Source organism: Rhea pennata, chromosome 4 (genome assembly GCF_028389875.1).
Source record: "Rhea pennata isolate bPtePen1 chromosome 4, bPtePen1.pri, whole genome shotgun sequence".
NCBI classification, from domain to species: Eukaryota; Metazoa; Chordata; class Aves; order Rheiformes; family Rheidae; genus Rhea; species Rhea pennata.
Genome location: NC_084666.1, coordinates 38992116 through 39014648, shown reverse-complemented (window position 1 = coordinate 39014648; position 22533 = coordinate 38992116). Strand labels below are relative to the sequence as shown.

Genomic DNA, 22533 nt, shown 5'->3' with positions numbered 1-22533 from the left:
CAGTTGAGTAACTTTCAACCACAGCAATAAAAATGAGGAGGTAGTCCTAGCGTCCTTCTCCCAAAGCAATGATAATCCCATCTTGTTTTTATTCCTGAGTTTAGCACCTGAAGCTCTTCCCTGCCCCATGGTGAACTGAACCTGGATCTGTTACCAGTGTGTCCCGAAAACTATGCTATAAAGTATTTTGGGGGTAGACTGCTGTGTGACATTGACTCTGCTCTGTTTAAACATTTATTGAACCAATGAATGAAGATGACTTCATAGCATATTAGTTAGGGCATTCACTGGAGAGTTAAAAGATCTAGATTGTATTCACTGTTCCCACAATATTTTTTATGCAGAGTGGAATGGCATCAGTGAAACAAACTGGAAAACATTAGATATGAAATACAGGGGGTTCAAATGGATGGTGATGGGGCGGTGTACTCCTAAGAAGCAGTAGATGCCTCTCTGAGCAGGGGAGGGGAGTACACATAGATTTTCCTCTGTCTGGATAAGTTGCCACTTCCCTGAACCGTTAGATGGAAGGGGAGAGGAAACTTCCTTCTTCTTTGCTCTTGATAAAATTCAATAAATCTAAATATTTCCCCAAAAGATCTTCATCAAGGACTATTTGATGAAATGCAAATGATTCCATGACGGCTGAAGGCGCTCTTTTGTTTACCAAAAACAATTCAAGTATCTGGCAGTAATCCTGTGTGTCAGCAGAAGCATCTGCTCGTTTTTATTTCTCTCAGCTCTTGGCAGGCTGACAAGGAGACAGCTCTTGCCTTTGGTTGTACTCTGGTCCCCTTGTTGTTAAGGCGTCAAGACCACTCATTACCATTTCAGACATGATGTTAGAGTTCTTACTACAATTGCTTATTCGTTTATCACAGTCAATAGTTTTAATCAAGTTTCATGGTCCACATCTTAGGAAATCAGTATTTGAGGTGGAGGATTGTATCAATAAGCTTGAATTTGGTGTTTTCTTTCGGTCCACTGAAGAACTTTAATGAATACAGAATACCCACAGGTATGTTGTCCCACAGGACACGAGCTGCCATCAGAGATCTGAACGAGTCTCTTTGAATAAGATTTATTAGCATTTAGATAGCCTTTCCTCCCACTCCTTTTTCTCCATGGATGCACTGTTAGCCAGCTTGAGACAAATGTAATTCTCTTTGACAGTATCTTTTAAGTTTCAACAATTTAAAAACTGTACTTCGTACACATTGGGTTGAGTGTGGCATAGAGAATAAAGAATCAAAGCCTGTTTTCTACCTGGCTGTTGATTTCATGTGGACTTTGACCTCACTAGAATGCAGCCCCTCTACACTATGATTATGCAGAGATCAAACTCTCTTTCCAGTGATATTTTAGAGAAATATATTTATTATCAGAACATCTAAATACTGTATTAAAATATTTCATTTTTTTCCTCACTAATAATGACTATGTCTTCTGCTATCCTAAACTTACACTGGTTGTGAAGGAGATATTTGGAAATGGTGAAAGGTAAGTTTTAGGAGACTGATGGAACCTATTTAGAAGCAAACCAAAAATATTTTGGAAAGTATGTTGGAAAGTAATTTGCCAAAGTATTTTGTTTTCCTTTCTGCATTAGGTTTGTTTAACAAAACATACTTATCAATGCCTATTCCAAAACATAGAATAGTTACAAATAAACATCATCACAAGGGTTAACCATATTTATTTAAATTAAATATCTTTACAAACCACACTACAGAAATCTCCTTTATCAGCCTTAGGCAAAAGTCTGGATAAACAGTATGGGATATGCTTGCAAACCTCTTTTGAACAAGCAGATACGTATCTAGAGAAATGGACTAGGGGCATGATGATCTCACAGAGCGATGACAGAGTTGATTAAAGGGATTTATATCCTACCCTTTCCTTAAGAATAAGAAGGGTTAGAAGATCACATTCCTTATGTCAGTTTTACTCTTGGGATTTTAGTCAGACCTGAGGAAACATGGAAATCATAGCAGAAATTTTTAGCTGCATCACTTCTAGGAATTTTTCTAAGAATGAACTGCAGTGCCTGGGGATTAGTTTCTAAATCTCATTCCTGTGGATTTCTGCCCACCATCGTCTTTATCACGTAGCTGAGAGAAGAGAAGCTCTCTCCTAATGCTGAGCTGAAGGCCCCAGTCTCGCAGCCATTACATCTTTGCTCTCCTTTAACATCACCATTGTCTTTACTCAAATGATGTTAACCACATGCCTATCTTTGGTCCTGTAATATGCGCAGGACCAGACCCTACAAGTCTATTTGCTTTGAGGAGTATCTTAAGCATTTCCTTTGGCTGAAGCTGTCTAGAAGAGGAGGACAAACCGACTGCTTGTGGAACCTGACCGAGCCCTTGAAGTTGACTACAATCAAACCACTGATACAGCTGTGCAGCTGCAAGGTTTCCAGATACACTACCCATTGAACAGCCTCTCATAAAAAATTGGTATGATCTTACGCTAAATATTTTGCTAGTTTTTAAGCCCTCTATAAATGTTTTGATTTTTCTTATCTGCCAGAATCCAGACATACAAATTCAGTTTTACAGAATATCTTCTAGAAAGTATGAAAACTATCAAAACAAACACACACACACACGAATCCAGCAGCAAAACTTTCCTCTCCCCCTTTATTTACTGAAAGTATATAGGTAGTATATAGGTAACAAAGACAAGAGACTGTTAAATAGACTCTCTGAAATAACATCATAGTTTAAATTAGGTACTGTATGCTTTTTCTGTTGTTTGATATATAACTACTCATCTGTTAAACAAAATTAAAATTGAGTAGCTTCCTACAGAAATAATTTTAGCATGTTTTACTCTTTAAATTGTAAGAGGAGTTTATTAAGAGGAGTTTATTGTAAAGCATTAAAAAACTTGCCAGAATTGGTATTTTCTTTTATGTGGGCAATTTGGCAGTAAAACACAAATTTCCCATTATCTCAGAGATTTAGTGGTGTTGCTTCCTCTTGATATGAATGCACAAATCCCATAGAAATAAGAAGGTTTTATAGCTTTGAGAGGGTTAGGAGTTGGGTATTTGCTGCATGGACTTAAACATTTCATTCCATTTCTAATTTAGTCCTGTCTTGTAGATGCATTATTAGAAAAGGAAGAATCAATACTAAAAAAATGGTGAAAACACTGGCTTTCATCCAGCTAAATGCTTTAAGCATGCACGTCATAGGAAGCACTTAGGTAGCTCTACGGATATTCTCTGAGATACCAAACGGTGAGGCTCGAGTCTGTCTCTAGTTCAGATCACTGGCAAAATTCCCATGGTGAAAAGATGGAAACTAATTAATATGTAAAGCAAATATTATTGGATGTTACGTAAGCACTGAATATTATTCTTCTTACCACTCAACAAGACACATAAATACTTGCTATCTGCAGAACACATCCGATAAAATCTTGCAGAGAACTGGAGTGAGGGAGATCAAAACCACTCAAAAGTTTAATGATCAACAGAAGCTACCTCTGAGAAAAGAAAATACTTGAAGGGAATGTTAAACAAGTCAACAGCAGTTTGAGTTTTATCTGCACAGTGAACAGCTGGACTTAGATCTTTAGGCAGTAGAGGAAAACTGGAGTCACAAAGCACAAACAGTAGTAAATAAATAAACTATACAAATTAGTCTATGTCACCTTTTATTATGTGGTTTTCCTTATGACCTTGGAAGCAATTGCTAAATAAAAGCCATGTAAGAGCAAACAAAGCAAAGATCACTTTGTTTTTGACAGACATAGCCACAACTATTAGAGCACAGTATTCACATTAGAAAGTAAGTAAATAAATGCAAACTGCAATTGAATAATTAAGACGACACTTATAAGCTCTTATCAAACCAAAGAAAGCCAAACTGTTAGATCTTAAAAGCAAAATAATATGTATTCATTTCAGGGTGATTAGAAAAGGAATGAAATTGCTACCTTTGCTCTTTTTTAAGCATTTCATGGGCACTTTTGTGAAAATGTTTAATCTTTTACTTGTGTTGGTGAAGAGTTGTAGTGCAATAGCAATTTCCTTCTGGTTAATTTGGATTGAATGCAATGTCAGTTTGAGCCAATGTAGATAAACTTGCTGACTTCAGTAGGCAATGTGCTAGGCAGTATTGAAAAGACTGATTTAAAGCTACACGGAAACTTTTAATAAACACCCACCTGTATGAGGTAAGTGTATGTATTAAGCCAGATACTCTTAAACTAAGATATTCACCTGATTTATGTCAACAGGGTGCACTGGTTTTCTCATCACAAATTCCCCAGGATACAGGAGATTTAACAGTATTCAGAACATTGACACCTATCCTGCACTGATCCCCATACACAGTCAGAAACTATGGCTGCTGCTGTCTTACTGGCTTTACGCTGTTAAAACACATAGTGCTGCCCTTGAATAAATTGACTACCAGATAGTATTCTGCACGGATACTGAAGAAAGCATTGCCGATACAAGCATAAGCCAGTATAGATATTATTTTTCTCAGACTCTATGGCAGTATCAAGAGAGAATAAATAGGAGAGAATGCAAGTATTTCCCCACAAAGTTTTTGAGGAATGGTATCAGGAAACATCATTCTTATCGCCCATTTCCCCTTCAGTCCTATGTTTTCACTCTGAATATTTTCATTGCAATTCAGACCATACCCACAGGAAAGGATGCAGAATTCTCCCTTGCAACTGAGCAGCAATTACCCTGACTAACTCAGAAACTATATAACTGGTTTTGTACAGATTACTTCTCTGTGTTATAACTGTATTTCAATTTATGAGCAGAAATGTGTTAATTTAAGCTTAATGAAATAAGAATGTTATTCTTTAGTAGAGGTGGCTTGCACCAGACAGGGCTTGAAGCACTGGCTGAGTGCATGTGATGACCTTCATTAACAAAGTAGATACAGTCTAATCTTAAATATTCCTACAGCTGGGCTCCTACAGAGTTGAGCAGGGAAGACCTGGTGCTGCTTCCTCTCTTTTGGTGAAAAGATTATCTGATTTTTCTGCATTTGGCGTCTGATAAATATAATATCAAAAATAACCAAATTTAAAGAAACTCTGAATTCAAATTAGGTCTATACATTGGATTATATTGCTTACACACAGTATATTATACACATTTTTTTTTTATTTAGCAATGCTACTGAATAGTGTTCAATAAATATAATGACTTGAGGCTGGTTAGTTTTTTTCAGGTTTCTGTATGGCATATATTGAGCAAAACCTATCTGATAAAGCTTTTACATCTTGCTCAAAACTATTTAATAAAAGACTGATCAGTTAGGAAAATTACTGAATTCTTTGAACTGTGGAGATAAAAGCAAATGAAAGCTATGGTCCTTTGATATTACTTCTGTTGCTTTAGTGAAAACTAGCTCATAATAGGAAAAAAAGAAGATTCATAAGAAAGAAGAAAAATATGAGTGATCAACATGACTCATTTATTTTAGAAACAAACAAGTGAGTGGCAAATATTTAGACAGAAAATATTCTCACCTGCCAAGGATGAGATATTAATGATTACTCCACCATCACCGCCATTTCCTTTTCTCATATATTCTAGGCCAAGGTAGGTTCCTCTAATCACAGATGTCTGGTATAGGGGAAAAAAGGCATATTCAAAATATGTCTCCAGTAGCTCCTAAAAACTGAATCTTGCTTTAATTGTGGTACATAGAGCTTGTATTCCTTTAGCAGTGATCTTATACTTTGAAGATTACATAGAAATAAGATATTCCGCAGTAACACCATTCATAATAACTACAGAAGCAGAAATGCAGTGGATAGAAATCATAGCAGGTTAGTTTTTTTTTTTAATTCAGGTATGAATAATCGAACTAAAATATTACAACCAGAAACTCTGTGAAGCAAATGAAATATAAAATAAGTAAATATTTTTTAGACCAAACCTTTTGTTTGAGGATATAAGTGGCACATGAACTGATGCAAACCTCAATATTTTTGTTGACTTAGCATAGTCAAACTTCTCTACATTGTAGAAAATACAACTGAAAATGTACTGAATCTGAAGATATCAGTAACATTTATAACTCCACTTAGCTGAGGGCACAGGAAACCTCCATACTTTAGGATTATGTGATATATTTCTGCTCCCAGGGTATTTAAAATTTGTATTCTTTTCTGACTAGAGTTACTGGAGTTTTACTATTCCTCTCAAAAGAAGGTTAATCTAAACTGACAAATGTAGATGAGGTTAAAAAAAAAAGCATTCTAAGAGGTGTGAAAGATGGTGTTAGTATATTAGCTGCAGCTTGTGTAAGAATTTTTGTTGTTGTTGTTTCAGAAAGAATTCTAAGGAAGACTTTTTTTCTGGTTGATTTCTTAAGATCTCTTTTTGAACCCAACTGCAGTCAGAACTTTTGCTGGGATTAATCCTACCAAACTTCAGACAATTAAGCTGAGATTCCTAAATGTAGGCAAAGCCTGTAGTTATTGGTCTCCTAAACAAATCAAGAGGAAGAGTCTCTCCCAGAGAGTGAGTCCTTTTACTAGTTAACTTAATGAGTGCTAATAGAAAGGTAACAGGAGATGGCCCTAGTGCAAGAGCTACTAACTTGCGTGATATTGCAGTATTACTGCATTACTGATAGGTTTCACAACTATTCGCTGCTTTTGTTAGATTTCCCCACAATCAGTTCACATTGGTTTACAATTTCTACTTAAAATGAGCATATAAATTGAATCACTTCTATATTTCCACAAATATTACCTCACTTTTTAAACTAAAACTCTCTCTATATATTTTATTAGCATCTGGTGATACTGGACCCAACTAAAGTTGACACTCAAAAGACGAAGAGGCCCTACAAATCTTTGCACATCTGCATGCCATTCCCTGGGAGTTCTGGGGGAAGATTTACAGAATTGTGAATCACAGAGATGAAAATATTCCAAAGTAACACAAACACGCAGTAAAAAAATCTGTATGTGGCTAACATCCTAATGGCTAGTGGCTGGCTGTACTGGAAAGGAAGAGCTCTTAAAAATCAGAACATTAAGTATTCTTCTACTGTTATCTAAATTCCAAAACCAAAGTTGAAATAACTTTAAGATAGGTATTATTTCATTTTCATTAGCTGATATTTTTGGATATATATGCTGTAAAATGTAATGTGAAAATCGTAATTCAAGCTTTGTTGCCCTTCTTCAAGAAATGTTCTTGATTTTAATGGGAATCAGATTTGGAAGACTGCATATCTTGCTTTCTTGACATTGCTTTATTTAGTGCCCAAGTAACATGAAGATAAACTGTCCATTGTCAGAGATAAAACAGCTTCAGACTTCATTCCCAAATTTGCTTAGGATTTTTGACACTGAGTTCAGTGAGTTTTTCTGCTTTTCTATAGTCTCACTATTTTCTGTGATATTTTCCATATTCCTGCTGTATTATGGTATAATGTAAACATAACAAAATATTACTATTTCAAAATTCTGAAATGACATTTTCAACTTTTCTTAAACAAAAAGTTCCCATTACATTTTTTTCTGTTTTATATTTTTCTTCTGGGGAGATCTGACCTGTCATTCTGTCGTTAAGTTACATACTTTTAAAAATGTTTTGATTAATATCAAAACAATGTTACTGATTAAACGATTTAAAGGAAACATTCCGAAAACCGTCTCCAGTGGCTTACAAAATCCTGAGTTATCTGATTCCTCTCTCACATCCTCTAAAGTAGCAGAGTCATTATAAATGTAATGTCTAGAACTGTTTAATGTTGCTTGTCGCATATAAATTTCAAAACTTTTATTGGAAAAACAGGATCATTAATGCCCACTGCTGTTGCTATAAGGTACATTTATTCTGAAGATAAACCCAGTGGCAACTCAGCTGAAGTTAGACTTGGAATTAAGGGTGGTTGGGTTGTGAGATTTTTAGTTAGCTTTTGTTTTTCACATGTGACAGGTTGTGACAAGACATTTTAGAAAGAAAGTGGTTAATGAAGAGCTATGAAGAGCACCTGTGGGTCCTATCATGCCCTGCAGCAGTGGCTCAGCCTGCAAGGTAGAAAAAGAGAATTCCACTTAGGGCTAGAGGAAATAAATCAGTGGCAGAAGGAAGTAGCCTGGGGCTCCCAGAGGATTTTTCTCTTCCTCCAGCTGTGTAAATGAAAGAGATAACAGATCTAGATGAGTCTTTGGCCAAACCACTTTATAAGTCAAGAAAAAGCAGGCACCTTGAATTTTCTATCAAAACTATAGTACTGTTCCTTTTTCTCTGTAGACTAAATTAATTCCATTAGCAAACTTTGGGAAGCATTCTCCTTTACGCAGGTGTTGCGAGAAGTTGTCTTCCAACTTAAGGCAGGTTTTCATTCCATTACTGCTCTTATGCTTGCTGCCATCCATAGACAAAACTTGGCAAAAAATGTGGCTCGTCTAGCGTAACCTGGGTACTTTTTTGGGCAGGTAACATGAAGAATTTTCTGGAGGTAAGCTCTAAACAGGATATACAGCGTGGCAGGAACCTGGCTGTCTGCAGACCCGTGAGGTGGGACTCAGAATGAAGAGTGTTTTGTGACAGGTCTCTTCCTCTGTCTTGCCAAAATTTCCCACCTCTAGAAGAGAAAGTTCTCTCAATAGTCCTCTAAACAAAAACAGTATCTGAACTTACTGTAGTACAACCCATACCGCTATGTACTTAATACTAGTTTCCAATATAGCCTGTGGATCCATCAGAGTTAATAAACTGAAGTAGGCTCTCATATCTGGGTGCCAAAAAGCAATGGGAAAGAGGTTTTTCAAGGAAATGCATATACTTTCAAGAACAATAGCAATTAAAAAAAAAATTGTTACGAAATCCATCTTTGCAAGAGCATAAATTACAGCCTGAGGCCTCCTCTCGTGAGAAATATGAGTCTGAACTCCCATCTGCTGTCAGACGGAATATTCCAGTTGAATTCTATAAGAAATCTTTTCAGCTATTATTTCACTATACTATAGAAATGCACAATAGAAAGGAATACAGCCGAAGAACGATGAGTTTTTTGCAGCCCAGAAAAATACCTGCAACATGGCTTTCAATAAACTTCTGAAGGAGTGACAAAAATGGCCATGTGTTAGGATAAAACTGAAAGTGTCTTCAGATTGGATAATTCTTTGCGTATACTTTTGAGAATACTAACTTAATCCTCTTAATGCTAATTCATAGTTTATCTTTTGCAATTAGCAATTTTGGAGAAGTTAACATTTAAAATTGCCTAATTTTAAAAAAGGTTGGGTGTTCTTTTACGGTAAAAATATGCTGCAAGAATAGCTTTGTACAAGAAAGCACTTTCAGGAGAGACTTTTTACAGTTACTTTATTTGCAGCTGCATTCAGCTGCATGAACGTTCACGCATAAAAATGTCAAGAACAAAGAGTAGGAAAGTAGTCAAATATGCAATTAAATGCAGTTGAAATGAAAAATTAGGAAAGCTGACTCTAACCTAACTTTTTGCTTATAGCTACTGAAAACTGCTATCATTAGAATCTGAAATTAGTCTAAATGGTTGTCATCCTGGCTGCTGAAAAGCCTGTGATCTTAGTGCTACTGATGTTTGTCTTCTTAATAAACATATTATTTCTATAATGTTTTACTCTTGCAAGTAATAAAGACATCTTGTTAAGGTGCATTAAAAATCTCAGTATGCTCCCAGGAATGCCAGTCTCACTATAACTGCCAGTAAAAGGTTTAGACTTCCTTCCAGTGAAGTTGTAATGGTGAACTTTTGGCAGCATTTCCTAGTATTAGCTTCCCCAAGTTATAGATTTGGATCAGAGGAGATAAGACATTCTAGAGCACCAGTAATAGAAACAAAACCTTATATCTCACTGCATGATACGACTTTGCAAAGTAGTTGTGCAAATATTCAAAACATTTTTGGTTGCTCGTGGAAACATCCTATCAACAACCACTGATTCTATTTAACATGTTGATTGGCAATTTAGGTATCAGAGTCAAAATCAAACCCCGAAGTTATAAAATCTGGGTTATAAATTCTTGTTATTTCTATGCTTCCCAGAGCTGCATTGTTTTAATGGTATTGCTCTCAACAAAAACATATATTGAAATGGACTCTAATAAGACTCTAAGTCTTCAATAAAGACTTAATGCAGTTTGTTCTGGCTTTAGCAACCTATCTAGTACATGCTGTACAATGTTCTTGCATTCCAACGTGCCACTTGTAGTTCAGTTTTACATACCCTGTCTGTATCATTGTAACATTCTTAGTTTGATTTATAAATGAAAAATGCATATTCTTTAGCAGTGATGACTTCCAAAACATCGTTAGTCATCGTCCTTTGCAAATTACAATTGCTTTGGAATAATTTAGTATGCAGTGCTTCTTTTCTTGTGTTTCAAGACAAGTGTTTTAATTGCCATGATTTCTTATACACATTTAATAAAATTTCCCTTACCACCCCCAGAGGGTTGAAACCTCTGCTTTCTCTTTAGGAATGCTACTATTCTACGCTGAGGAATTCTCTGCATTCAGTGCTGGAGAGGATCATTCTGTTGCTGTCAAAGTGATAAGGCAATATGCATTCCCTTGAGAGGACAAAATAGTAATCACTAATCTGTCCTGACATTTTACATAGGTTTCTAAGCTAATCAGTTCTAGGCTTATATGCTAGGGATACTGAACCAAAAAAAAAAAAAAAAAAAAAAGGCAATTTATTTGTTTTTTCATAAAACAGGCTAGCACAGGGCTGGAATTTGACCCAAGATCATTTGACTTTCATATTACGATGTTGCAGACAGATGACTATCTAGAAGGAAATATTTTGAAGTACCTTATGAGCTATTCATAAACTACCTAGGACACACTTTAAAAGTCTGAAGCCAAGTGCTGATAGTGAGAGCTCTGGAAAATTTTAGCATTTTACTGTTGGTCAGGGAGGTGGGTCTGATTCAGATTTCCTAGGAAGCAGACAGATTGCAGCAAGCATGCAAGTCCATTGGTATTCCTACGTGTAGACTGGTTTACTTACCATACTAAATCAATTTTCAGTATGTATTTTCCAGCCCAAACTATGGAAACCAAGAAGCTTAGCAAGGGGGAGGCAGAAAGAAGAAAAGAATGTATAGTAGGATTTGATCATTTTGTACACTGTAGGAGTGAAACACTATGCTTTAGTATCTATTGTGCAGTTTTCCTTACTTTTTTCCCCATGTGTTCCTCAAAGACCTAGGATTAGTATTACAATTTGAGTAGCTGGCTTAATTATTTCTCTTAGGTAGGAGAAATTTGTCTTTCATTGTGCTGCTTCATCAGTTACTGTAAACATGCATTAGAAGCTGTAAGCTAAGATCATCATTGGCTTACCATGCAATTAAGATAAATCTGTATGCTTCGTAACGCAATGTGAACAGCAGAAATTACGATATTTAGGCCTTACAGGCTTCTTTATCCACTTATGGGGTTGATTCTCGTGCCATTGATTCCAAGATAAGTGGTGCTTCTCACTTTTCAGTGGCCATGTCTCTGCTTAGGCACTTGGTCCCCTTTCTGACATTGAATTATTCTGAAGGAATAAGCAACTAAGCCATTGAACAACAGAACACCTGAGAATGCAGGCTTGCTAAACTAGTTCCCTATGCCGTTTAATCTTCTACAGAGAGCACTGTTCTTTGTTTTGCTTATTTTTTTTAAAAAAGGCTTCACTTTTAGCAGTTGTGTTGCTAGCATTAGGAAACAGTGCTTGGCATTACTGCCTCGGCCTGCGCTGTGGGGCTGGATGGTAATTCCTGTCTGCTAGATCCAGGTATGTGTCCTAGCCACATTATTTTGGCATGAAAGACATCTCTCCTGGCACACAGGAGAAAGGAAAGCCAGGTATATGGACTGGAAAAAGGCTGTAGCGTACTCCAAAGAAATTTCTGTTCTGCCTTTTCACAGTGGAACATCGTTACCTTTTGTAGCATTAAGAATTTGTCCTTAAATAAATGGAAATGGATCATTTCTGAAGTTTGCTTAGTTAGCCTGTTAAGACAGTACTGATTAGTATTTCCTTATTATTGACCAAACCAATTGGCTTTCCAAGGTTTGCTCGTTGTTTGGAAGTTTCATTCAGCTACGAGCTATACTGAACTACTCGAAGCATTCAGGTTTCTTCCAATGCACTTTCTCGTTTGCATGTGAGATTTTTAATATACGCTTCTTTACCAGCTCCATATGACCCAGGAAATGAGTAATATAGACTAAGCAAAAGGAGTAAGACAGCTATCATTTCTTACACTATTTACCACAACAAATGCTAGCTGAATACTTAGTTCTTTGAGGATGTAAATTCTCAAAATCGGCTAATAGTCCATCATTTCCCTAAATCTCTCCTTGTGAATATCCGCAAAGACTTTCTAGATGTTAAAAAATCTTTTCTCAGGAAACGTTTACCCTCTACCTATGCTTTCACAATATATCTGAAAAAAAATGGTTTGTCTTGAATGCTTTAGTCTCAAATTCACAGCCTAAGCTTAATTTTTTGTGTCTAATGTGTTACATACAAGTCCCTTCCCCCACCTCACCCAATAACTGGAAGTAGTGTGAATTCTCTCAGTTGTTGAACTTACTTCGGTTCTGCTTTTATTTTTTGGACAGATGAATTGGGCTTCACTCTTCTTCATTTTATACTTGTTAAAAAAAACAGGCAAGGAAAATACAGCAGTTCCATCACTCAGAAATCTGCACAATAATGCTTTCAAGCTATTTTCCCATCTTTTGATTCACTGATTGCTTTTCTGACATCTGTAATGTTTCCTACAACAGTGTCAATCCCTGGTAGTATGTCATCTTTGCATATTCTTATTGATCTTCTTGAGGCTCAGAACAGTTTGAAGAGTTCCATTTCCTTGCATCTTCAAAAAGGCCACTACTGCGCTTACCTTTCCTTTTTTTCCACCCTAACCCCACAAATGGGATTTGTTTTAGACAGAACACCCCAAGGTTGGAGGCTTACTTTTTTTCTTCCTTGACTGTAACCACTTGACTGTTAATTGATAAATTTTACCTTAAATTATGTATGTATTGGTGTAACAAATGCACTAAATAGTATGCTGTCAACTAGTGTTTCTAAGCTGCAGTATTTTCAATATGGTACTTTCACCTGAAGGTCACAAGACAGCTGAGGAAAGTGCTTAATTTTTCTGTAGCTCACATATCAAAAACTGAATAGATACAGTTGCATTCTTCTCTCTGCAGCACAAATCTAAGGATTTTATCGGGCCAAATTTGGACTTAGGCAGACTTCACTTTAGAATTCGACTGTTCTGAATTCACAGAAATTTACTACGGCCGTTGTTTGCATGAATAAATTATTCAAACAAATGAACAAAATAAAAACACTTAATTGCTGGGTTTTGCCACATTTTGTCTAGGAATGATGACACAGTCACAGCCCTGAACAAATTTTATGCATATACTTGAAGTTTTCCTCTCTCCGACTGACTTCAGGCATTTGGTGTTTTTGCTGACATACCTTTGCCCTTTCTTTTGGGAGGGGGGAAAGAAGCTATCATTAAAATGCAGACAACACTGAAGACGAATAGGAACTCCACTAGATATTTTATTTTAGAAACCAGGCCTTCTGAATCCTGAATGACTTAGGAGGTCAACTTTCTTACTTTTGCTATTTCTGTCTGAACACCCTTTTTCCCTATTTTTATCAAGATTGAAGCATGTCTGAAAAAAATAGACATATATCAAATGGTGTAAAAATGACATAATTTTCTGATGTGATTTTCAGAAGAACTTTTTATTACAATACAATAACATTATATGTCTTTTTGGTCATATAAGACTAAGTCAAATAGTAATAGAAAATAATGAACCAATTCTTTTCCTCAAAAAATAGATAAACAAGTTAGTACTAGATATGCATAACAAATAAAGATGCATCCCCCTACATGCTAATGAATGGTTATTTTTTTTTCTAGCAGAATGTTTTCAAGATTTTTGGAGCCTTATGAATTTGATCTTTCTGGACTAAATATAGTCCATATATATACATACATACATACATATATATATATATATACACATATACACACTGTGTATATGTCAGTATACATACATAATGTTTTGAGGTTGAGAGCTACATATTTATTCAAAGGTATTGTCAACCAGCCTTGAGATAAATCATGGAGAGACACAGCATATGTCCTACATAGGACAATAAGATAGTCAAAATGTTATGTGAAGTACTTCTGCACTTTTAATTCCAGTAATATTTAATAGGTAAGCAGATGTAACAGAAGTACTGTTACATTTTAACTATGTAACATGTAACTCTGTCTGCAGAAATCTCTAATACAAAGGTGAAAAAGGGATGTCCAAATAAATTTTTGGATTCACTTAGTATAAAATGTTCTACATGTATTCATATAGAGAAAAGATACTGCAGTTATAGTGGCCTCTCGCTATTCCAGGAAGCCTACATCATCAATGTAAGATAAAATTAAGGAAGCAAATTTTTATTTAGCTAACATGTATTTTCAAAGACAGTGAAATCCAGGTTCCTTTTTTTTTTAGGGGATTTCATGAAAGAAAGCTAGATTACAAAAGTTTCTGGACTTCATAAGCATAAGTGCTTGTGAAGTCGAACGCTAGAGACACTGTTCTTATTCTGGAGGGGCTGTTTCACAACTCCTGATGAAAACCTGCGTCATGTGCTCACGCTTTTCTGTGTATGTGTGTGTGTTTGTCCGTGTGGGCATGTGGATTGTTGAAACTGCACCAGTAATATCCACTTAAAAAAAAAAAAATAGAATTCCTAAACAGTTGCCAAGGTCTTTATATATCATAACAACAAGTGTGTGCATTTGTATGGGAATCAGCAATTGATCAAATCCTTGATCAAGCTGGTATTTACCAGGCAACTATCAACTATCAACTTCAGAGGTTTGTGGTGAGGACAGGATGGCATTGCTGGAATATTTAACTAAAAAGCTAATATAAATATTAACAAAGTAATGAAAAGGTAGATATTGTGCTGCATGGAATACAGCTAAATTGTGGAATGCCATGGGAATCTCTTTTCAGTGTTTACTACCCTTTCCTTTCCTTTCCTTTCCTTTCCCCTCTCCTCTCCTCTCCTCTCCTCTCCTCTCCTCTCCTCTCCTCTCCTCTCCTCTCCTTTCCTTTCCTTTTTTTTTTTAACTTTTCCTCTATCTTTATCAATCTATCTCTTCTCCTCCTCAGGAATTTTTAACAGATACAAGTAGGAACTGTGTTTTACTCCTGCTTTTTTCCTTCTAAACTATGTCCCATTCTTCAGACTTGCTTCTTCACTTCTGTTACCTGCACTTTCTCAAGAAGTGCTATCAGGGAACTTCCTTGCACTCCTTTAAAAATAGCTCCTGAAGACCAACCGGTTCTGTGGACTGTTGTGGCCATAAAGAACACACCCCACGTGTGTTTGTTCTGATTTATCTTGCTCTGTACTGCTCTACTTTTGTACTTTGTACTTTAAACTGGGGCAGGGAATATTTGTCGTATCAGTATATAAATAATATCACTAAGACAAAGAATGGCATGTAGAGGTTTTTTCTTTTTTAACTAGAAAATGCTTGCATAGCATGTGTCAAAATGTGTGGCTACAGAACTTCCTATTCTTAGAGATAATGTAAAGGATATTTGAATATCCTGCTCTGGGGATACAGAGACTTTTAAAATTGCACAGTTCAAACATATTTTGCTCTTTTCTTTACAAGAAGCAAAACATATTTTATGGGACTGATCAATACAACATATTATATGTTCCAGATGTTATTGTTCCATTTTTATAATTAGCAAGAAGCATAAAATGTGTATATACTGGTTCATGGAAATTACTATAACTAGATAGAAATACCCTGTGGAAAGAAGTTAGGTAACCAGCTCATCTAGTTATACACAGTAAAAGAATATTCAAAGTAAAAGATAGGTGAAGGTATTTAGAACCTGGAGTGTCCTTGATTTAACCCATATGGCTATTCTTGTTCATCTTATATATGCTCATTCCACAGCTACCTGCATAAATTGATGAATTTATTCAACTTTCAGCTTTGAATTAAGTCATTAGTACATTTAATGTGGTTTCACCTACACAATATTGTACAGATTTTATTTATGGTAATATCTTCCCCTTTTTATTTTCAGAGGCAATACCACAATAGTTACGCATATAGATTTGGAAGATTGGGATATCGGTTTTTCTGTTACCTGAGATAGTTCAAACTCACACCTGTGTCCTGGTGCCCAATCACCGGCAATAAGACAAAAGGAATAGAAGGAGGAGGTTTTCAATGCCTCCTGTTTTAAAGCTCTTGCATTTAAAAATTGCTTGGGTATGACTCTGTAAGTTAGGACATTTACCTGGGGATGCAATATCTTCAAGCTTTGCTGCTCAGCAACATCTTCATTATTTTTATTATGTTTCTCACATGGATCTCAGTTTTTCAGTCATGCCTATCTATCTGTGCTTGCAAATTTGACAGATGGATACCTAACTACAATAACTTGCATTTTAAATTAATTTCAGGCACAGAAATAAAGAGGAAAAAATTACTAGGAACCCAAAGTCTTCTTTTAAATTCAAGTTATCTGTGCCAACACCTATTCAAATTGCATGATGTCACACTTCTGTCAGTTCACAAAGTGAAACATCCTGATGTTTAAATTGCCAGAATATTTAAGAAATGAAAGAAGGAGGAGCAAATATGTATAGTTAAACCTTAAAGAAGATGTAAGGGAAAGGCAAAGGAAAATGAACAAATCTATTTCCTCTCATTATGAAATTCTTAATCTGTGGTCTCAATCCAGTGCCCTCCAAAAGCAAACTAGATTTTAGATAGACCTGGAAGGTCAAAAAAAATGTTATTAAATCTGTAACTATGTTTTCTTTAAACATATAGTTTTCCAATTAACTTTCTATAACCTGTCTCACATACAGCCTGTGTTACTTGTCCTGCTTTTCTTGTTTTTTGTTTTCATGGACACACTGCAATTCAAAGACTTTTATTGCAAAGGGCTTTGTTTCTACAGGCTTGGACTTCAATGAAGATGACAGTACCTTTCAAATTTGTATGAAAAATATTTGAAATGCAAGTTACAGAACTACTTCAGTTAGGACACAATTTATTTTCTGTTTTAAGTATAGAAAATGTTCTTCAGAAATCTTGTTTCAGGATCCATACAGCTCTTGTTGATACCCAAGCTAGCCTACAGATGCATTTGTATTGCTGATATTCTGTGAGCTGGATAAGGTAGTCCCTGATTAAGAATTATCAGTACACCATGTAGTGAAGAAAATGTGTACCACCACATCCATGGAGAAAGCTAAGAGTTGAGCAGCGATTCCCTTTTCATTCTGAAGTACCAAATAAAATTTACTTCTTCTCCCAGGAGAAAATTCTAATCCTGCTTTTATATTGGGCTTCCAAACAACCTCTCCCACTAAGCCGCCCTACTCAGGCACTTTTGTCCATAAAACTTTTGACACAAATATAAAATTTTAATTTTCTTATTCTGAGCTCTGTTATTAGGCTGACAAATTCCAAATGACTGATTGGACACAAACTCCACATTGCACTTTTCCAAGCTTTCTTTTGCTACTTTTCTTTGCAGGTCTAGATTATAACGTTTTGTAAGTACGGTCTTTGGAGAGACTTGCCGAACCCTAACCCTCAAGATGGGTATTTTAGTCAGTGATGTTATTGAAATGGCCTATATTAAAAACTCTTATCTTATGCTCACTTCATTAGTGAAGAAAATATGGAGCTCTTGGTTGAGTCTTTCTCGTAATACCAGTGGTGGGCAACATATTTCTCTAGTACAGGCCAGCTGAATCTCACAAGCAGCTAAAATATTCTGAAACTTTTCTATAAACACACTGGCCTCACGTAGATGTAGCTTTATTGCTTTGGGGACCGAATTATTAGATCTACACAGATTTTGCTGTGCTTTGTGGCAAGGGAGTGCTGTCTGCTGTTACCAGTCTGGTGGTACTGAGTACCTTTACATAGTGCTCTATGACTTGGACAGACAATTTAAAAGACTCAACACACACATTTTTATTGGTTAGTACATATGCAGTTATGTTTTAAATTAGCTGTACTTTCCAATCTAGTAATTAACATTTTGTCATATGCCCAATCTGTACAATCCGTGGCCTCCTGACTTAAGTGTATTCTGGCATTAATTACTGAAGCGTGAACATTTGAAAATGGATAATGCTTACCAAGTTAATTTGTATTGTGCTTTCCCAGTCCTTTTCATTATTCACTCCAGCATTATTAACCACAATATCCAGCCTTCCGAAATGTTCAATTACTTTTTCGAAAGCACCTATAGTAAAATCCAAGGATGACATTCCTTAGCACTTATTGAAAATAAATGTAATGCATATTTGTCACTCTACAAAAATGTCGTAACTATTTTTTAATCGTTAGTGAGCAAGACATAATTACATTCTTTATCTAGCCATTCACCAATATTAAACATATTCAGGAAAACTGAAGGGATTAAGATACCATAGTAATCATTCAGTTTTGTAGTGCCTGATAACAATCCTGTTATGAATTTTATTAATATCCATACCTACTGTGGTATTAGAGAGGATGTTTGACATCCTCATTATATAAATTAAGCATTTACAACTTGCTCTTGTACTGGTTTGATATATTTAATAAATTCCAGATTTGGTCTCATCTATTTTAAATCTAAAATAAAATAAAAACTTTATATATTCAGAATGATTTTCTCGATTGAATTGAGTGCAACTTATTTTAAGAATGTAATTCTTATTCAGTAATGTAACTAATACAAGCAGTATGAATCTTTTAACTACAAATAATTTGTCATACTTCTTGATTAATTTTATCCATTTATGAATAAGTTACTATGTATTCTACTTATCAGGTAACTTAACAGTGTGTTTCTCAAATTCAAGTATCTTTTGATGGAAAGAAATTACCAGTCTTCCAAAGCATTTCATAAAATGATATTGTGTTCTCCCAGGTATCAGAGTTTGCATTAAGACAAAAGATAACGGAAAAACACAATGATGTCAAGGTGATGAGCAAACTCATCTAAGCTGGTCCTGCTTAGAAGAGCAGCTGGGTGACATGACCTCCAGATGTCCAGTCGAGACTAAGTTTTCCCATGATTGCTACCATTATCTGAAACATATGTTTATATGTATGTGTGTGTGTGAATATACATATATATAGTTTATATCTATTTTTACATATACAGCTTGTATGATCTTCCTTCCAAATATAGTTCATCACTAAAAAATTATTATTATGCAAACCAAGAACCAAATGCGTGCATGCACACACACGCACACACACACACACACACACACACACACACACACACTCAAATATTGTTTAAAAAAACCTCATTAGGTGACAGACTAAAAATCTGGAGTATTTCAGGTAAACTGGAAGTATGGTTGACATGACAGGCCTTAATGAAATCACTTTATTAAAAGGTGGTCCCAGGAGCCTGAATCCTCTGCTCTTTGGTCTTTGGTAATGTCAGTCAGGAGTATAGCAGCAGCTTTGAGAAATCTACCTTTTTTGCAGCAGTTGCGTGGGCTTAAAAAGTTTGTTCTAGCAGCAGATGGTCAGAACTGTTACAGCCTTTTCTGTGCCTGAATGCTCTAAAAGTCCATCAGAATCATCATCTGCGCACCAGAACAACAGCTAGGCAGCTGATGGAAAAGGTTTTCTTTGTCCAATGGCCTGTTTTACACTTTTAATATTTTTAAAACCTCTTATACTAGCTTTCAGCGTTTCTTATGTTACATTTGTTGCTAGTTCATCCTCTGGTTCCTGAATCAAACTCTTGAATTACTGTTCCTTTCCTCATCCTTGTGATCCTGTACCAGCAATGGCAAGTGAAGACCTTTGACTTTACCAGGAGCAGGCTAAAAAAATGCTATTTGGATTCTCCATTAGATTCCTAATTTTGGGAAGTGGCTCTCTGATTCTCTTTCAAGCTTCTCAATATATCATCTTTCATCAGCCTCATTCTTAATATCTATCATTCAAAATCTTTTGCCTTCAAAACCCCATCAATAATAATACTTTACCAGATGATCTGTCTTAATCATTTGTTTATTAAGTTTACAGGTAGTCTTGATTAATTGTAGTTTTCCAGCTTATACACTGAGAATATAACCAAATGCTTTTCAACTGTTTGCATATTTACGCTAAAATAAAAGATGATTTGGAATATTTCTGGTAAAAGTTTATTTGGCTACAGTGGTCCCATCTGTGTGGCCCACACACAGAAAAATCTCCTATTTTCTTAATCAGCATTGTCAGCAGCACGTCAGTGTAAACTGACTTGTTCTTCATCATTTGAAAGCAGAATAATTCTTTGTTTACACTGCACACTAGTTACTTGCTGCTCACAGAAGTGTAAAAAATAAAAGGAATCGTATGGAATGGTGACCATTAAAATGAAGAATTCATTTTAAAGGAGAGGTAACAAAAAACAGCGGAAGGTAGGCATAAATACCAGTCATAAGTGAGCTTCCTAAATGTTCATGGAAAGAAAAAATAAAGGCATGATGATTTTTCAAAAGTAGGTCAAGATAGAAGATTTTTGGGTGGGGAGGGGAGGTAATATGTGAGAGAGCCACCAGAGAAAAAAGCACAGGCATGAATGTAGATGGAAGAGTTGGTCTTCTTGCCATGAGCATTATGTACCTACTATATACTGGTTCCAGTACTGCAACTTGTTTCATTCGGGAAGAGCTACAGTAAAATCAGGGGAGCTTGATGTGAGCACAAGCGCTTGGGCCCAACAAACAAGTACAGGACTTGATGTGTCCACTAAGAACTTAAAAGACCAGGAGTTAATATAAAAATTTTAGATTAAGCATATTCACACAACCCAGGGCAGTGAACAACATTGCTGAATTCTGGACAGGCTGTATGTTTTGTGACAGAGGAATAAATATGGTTAATTGCTGCTGTTAAGAAAGTAGCAGATAAAGTGTAGTGAATAAAAGCAAAACTAAATATTCACATCTAGCCTGACACAAAAAATTCTGGCAAAAGGGCATTGATAAAAGTGATGTCAAAATATGAATCTGACTCATTACCTATGACTGTATTCCTTAATAATGAAACTTTCATGAAAGGATGTGGCTCTTATGAAATATTATGAAGTCTCCCCCACAGTTATAAGATATTATAGGAACTTGGTAGGGAATGCGATTTATTCTGTCAATGAGAACATGTACCAATTATCCATGACAGAAGCCCTTGGTTACCTCACTCTGCAAAATGCACGTTAAGTGTTCCCAACCTGTATTCAATAGGGTGCATGCTGTATGGGGAGAGCGCTGCAACCCGGAGCAGAATTTATCACCTCTGTGATGAGCGAATGCAGCTTGGAGTCTGCACTAGAGCCTCATAAAAAGCAAGTCTGTACTTTAAAGCATATTACTCATAAAATAAAAATTATCTTCTGAAGAGGCTTTCACGCAAAACGATCACACAGCACTCAGGAGAAATTAGTTCTTTTTCTTTTTCCTTCCCCCCCCCCCTTTTTTTTAACGACACGCCAAGTAACACAGTGGAATACATACATGCTGGCAATAACATTTCACATCTGCAGGTCCCGAAACAAATCCTTTTTGAGTCACCGGCAGAAGCGATTGGGAGTAGGCTGTCCTCCAGAAACCTTAATTGCACAGTTATTGGTTCAGCAGCCCGGGCTGCTTCAGGTCGCTGCACGTCAAGCGAGCGCGCAGCGCGGACAGTTTCCTCCTTACCTTTCAGCTGCTCCTGCTCCGTAACGTCGCACTGGATGAAGACGGTCCGCTGCGCCTCGAACTGCCCGTCCAGGGCCGCCTTGCTCTCCCGGCCGGCCTCGGGGTTGCGGTCCAGCAGGGCCACCTGCGCGGCGCAGGGCGGCGGCGCTGAGCGGCGGCGGCGGCGGCCCCGACGGCGCCTCCGCCGCCGCCGCCGCCGCCGCCCGGGGGCCGCGGCGCCCGCGGCGGGGAAGGGGGAGGCTTTACCTTGGCGCCCTTGTCCAGCAGCGCCTGCACGAAGGCCCGGCCGATGCCCTGCGCCGCCCCGGTGACCAGCGCTACCTTGCCATTGACGTGCATGGCCGGGCGCCGCCGCCGCCTGCCTCTGCCCCGGCCCCGGCCCCGGCCCCGCCGCGCAGCAACCTCCCGCCGGGTCACCTGCACTCGGGTTTCCTCCCTCCCTGCTCCCCTCCCTCTCTCCCTCCCTCTTTCCCTCCTCCTCCTCCTCCTCCTCCTCCTCCTCCTCCTGCTGGAGCTGCTGCCGAGGCTCATCCCCCCCCCACCCCCCCTCCGCTCCTCTCCCGTGTGAGCGGGCGCCGACGGTCGCCAAGAGCTCCCCGAGGTGGGGGGAGCAGCGAGGAGGAGGAGGAGGAGGAAGAGGTCGTGCCCGGCGCGCAGGAGCCTCCCGGCCCCTTCCTCCGGGGCCGGCCCGGCGGAGCAGCCCCCGGCAGCGCTCGGGCTGCGGGAGCCGCAGAGCCGGGG

At 37.3% G+C, this 22533-nt stretch overlaps 1 protein-coding gene across 3 annotated transcripts in view; it reads right to left on the bottom strand.

The window, feature by feature from the left end:
- The window catches only part of HPGD (15-hydroxyprostaglandin dehydrogenase), a 28615-nt gene extending 6395 nt beyond the window's left edge, over positions 1 to 22220 (bottom strand). For 2 of the 3 annotated variants that reach the window (XM_062574676.1, XM_062574677.1), the window contains exons 1-4: positions 22039 to 22220; positions 21793 to 21916; positions 18238 to 18344; positions 5515 to 5611 (exon numbers count right to left, since the gene is read on the bottom strand). In XM_062574676.1, coding sequence (XP_062430660.1) covers positions 5515 to 5611; positions 18238 to 18344; positions 21793 to 21916; positions 22039 to 22131 — 421 coding nt within the window. In that variant the 5' untranslated portion in view covers positions 22132 to 22220. Of the gene's footprint in view, positions 1 to 5514; positions 5612 to 18237; positions 18345 to 21792; positions 21917 to 22038 lie in introns of those variants that run through there. The other variant, XM_062574678.1, reaches the window with a different exon arrangement.
- Positions 22221 to 22533: the final 313 nt, after the last annotated feature.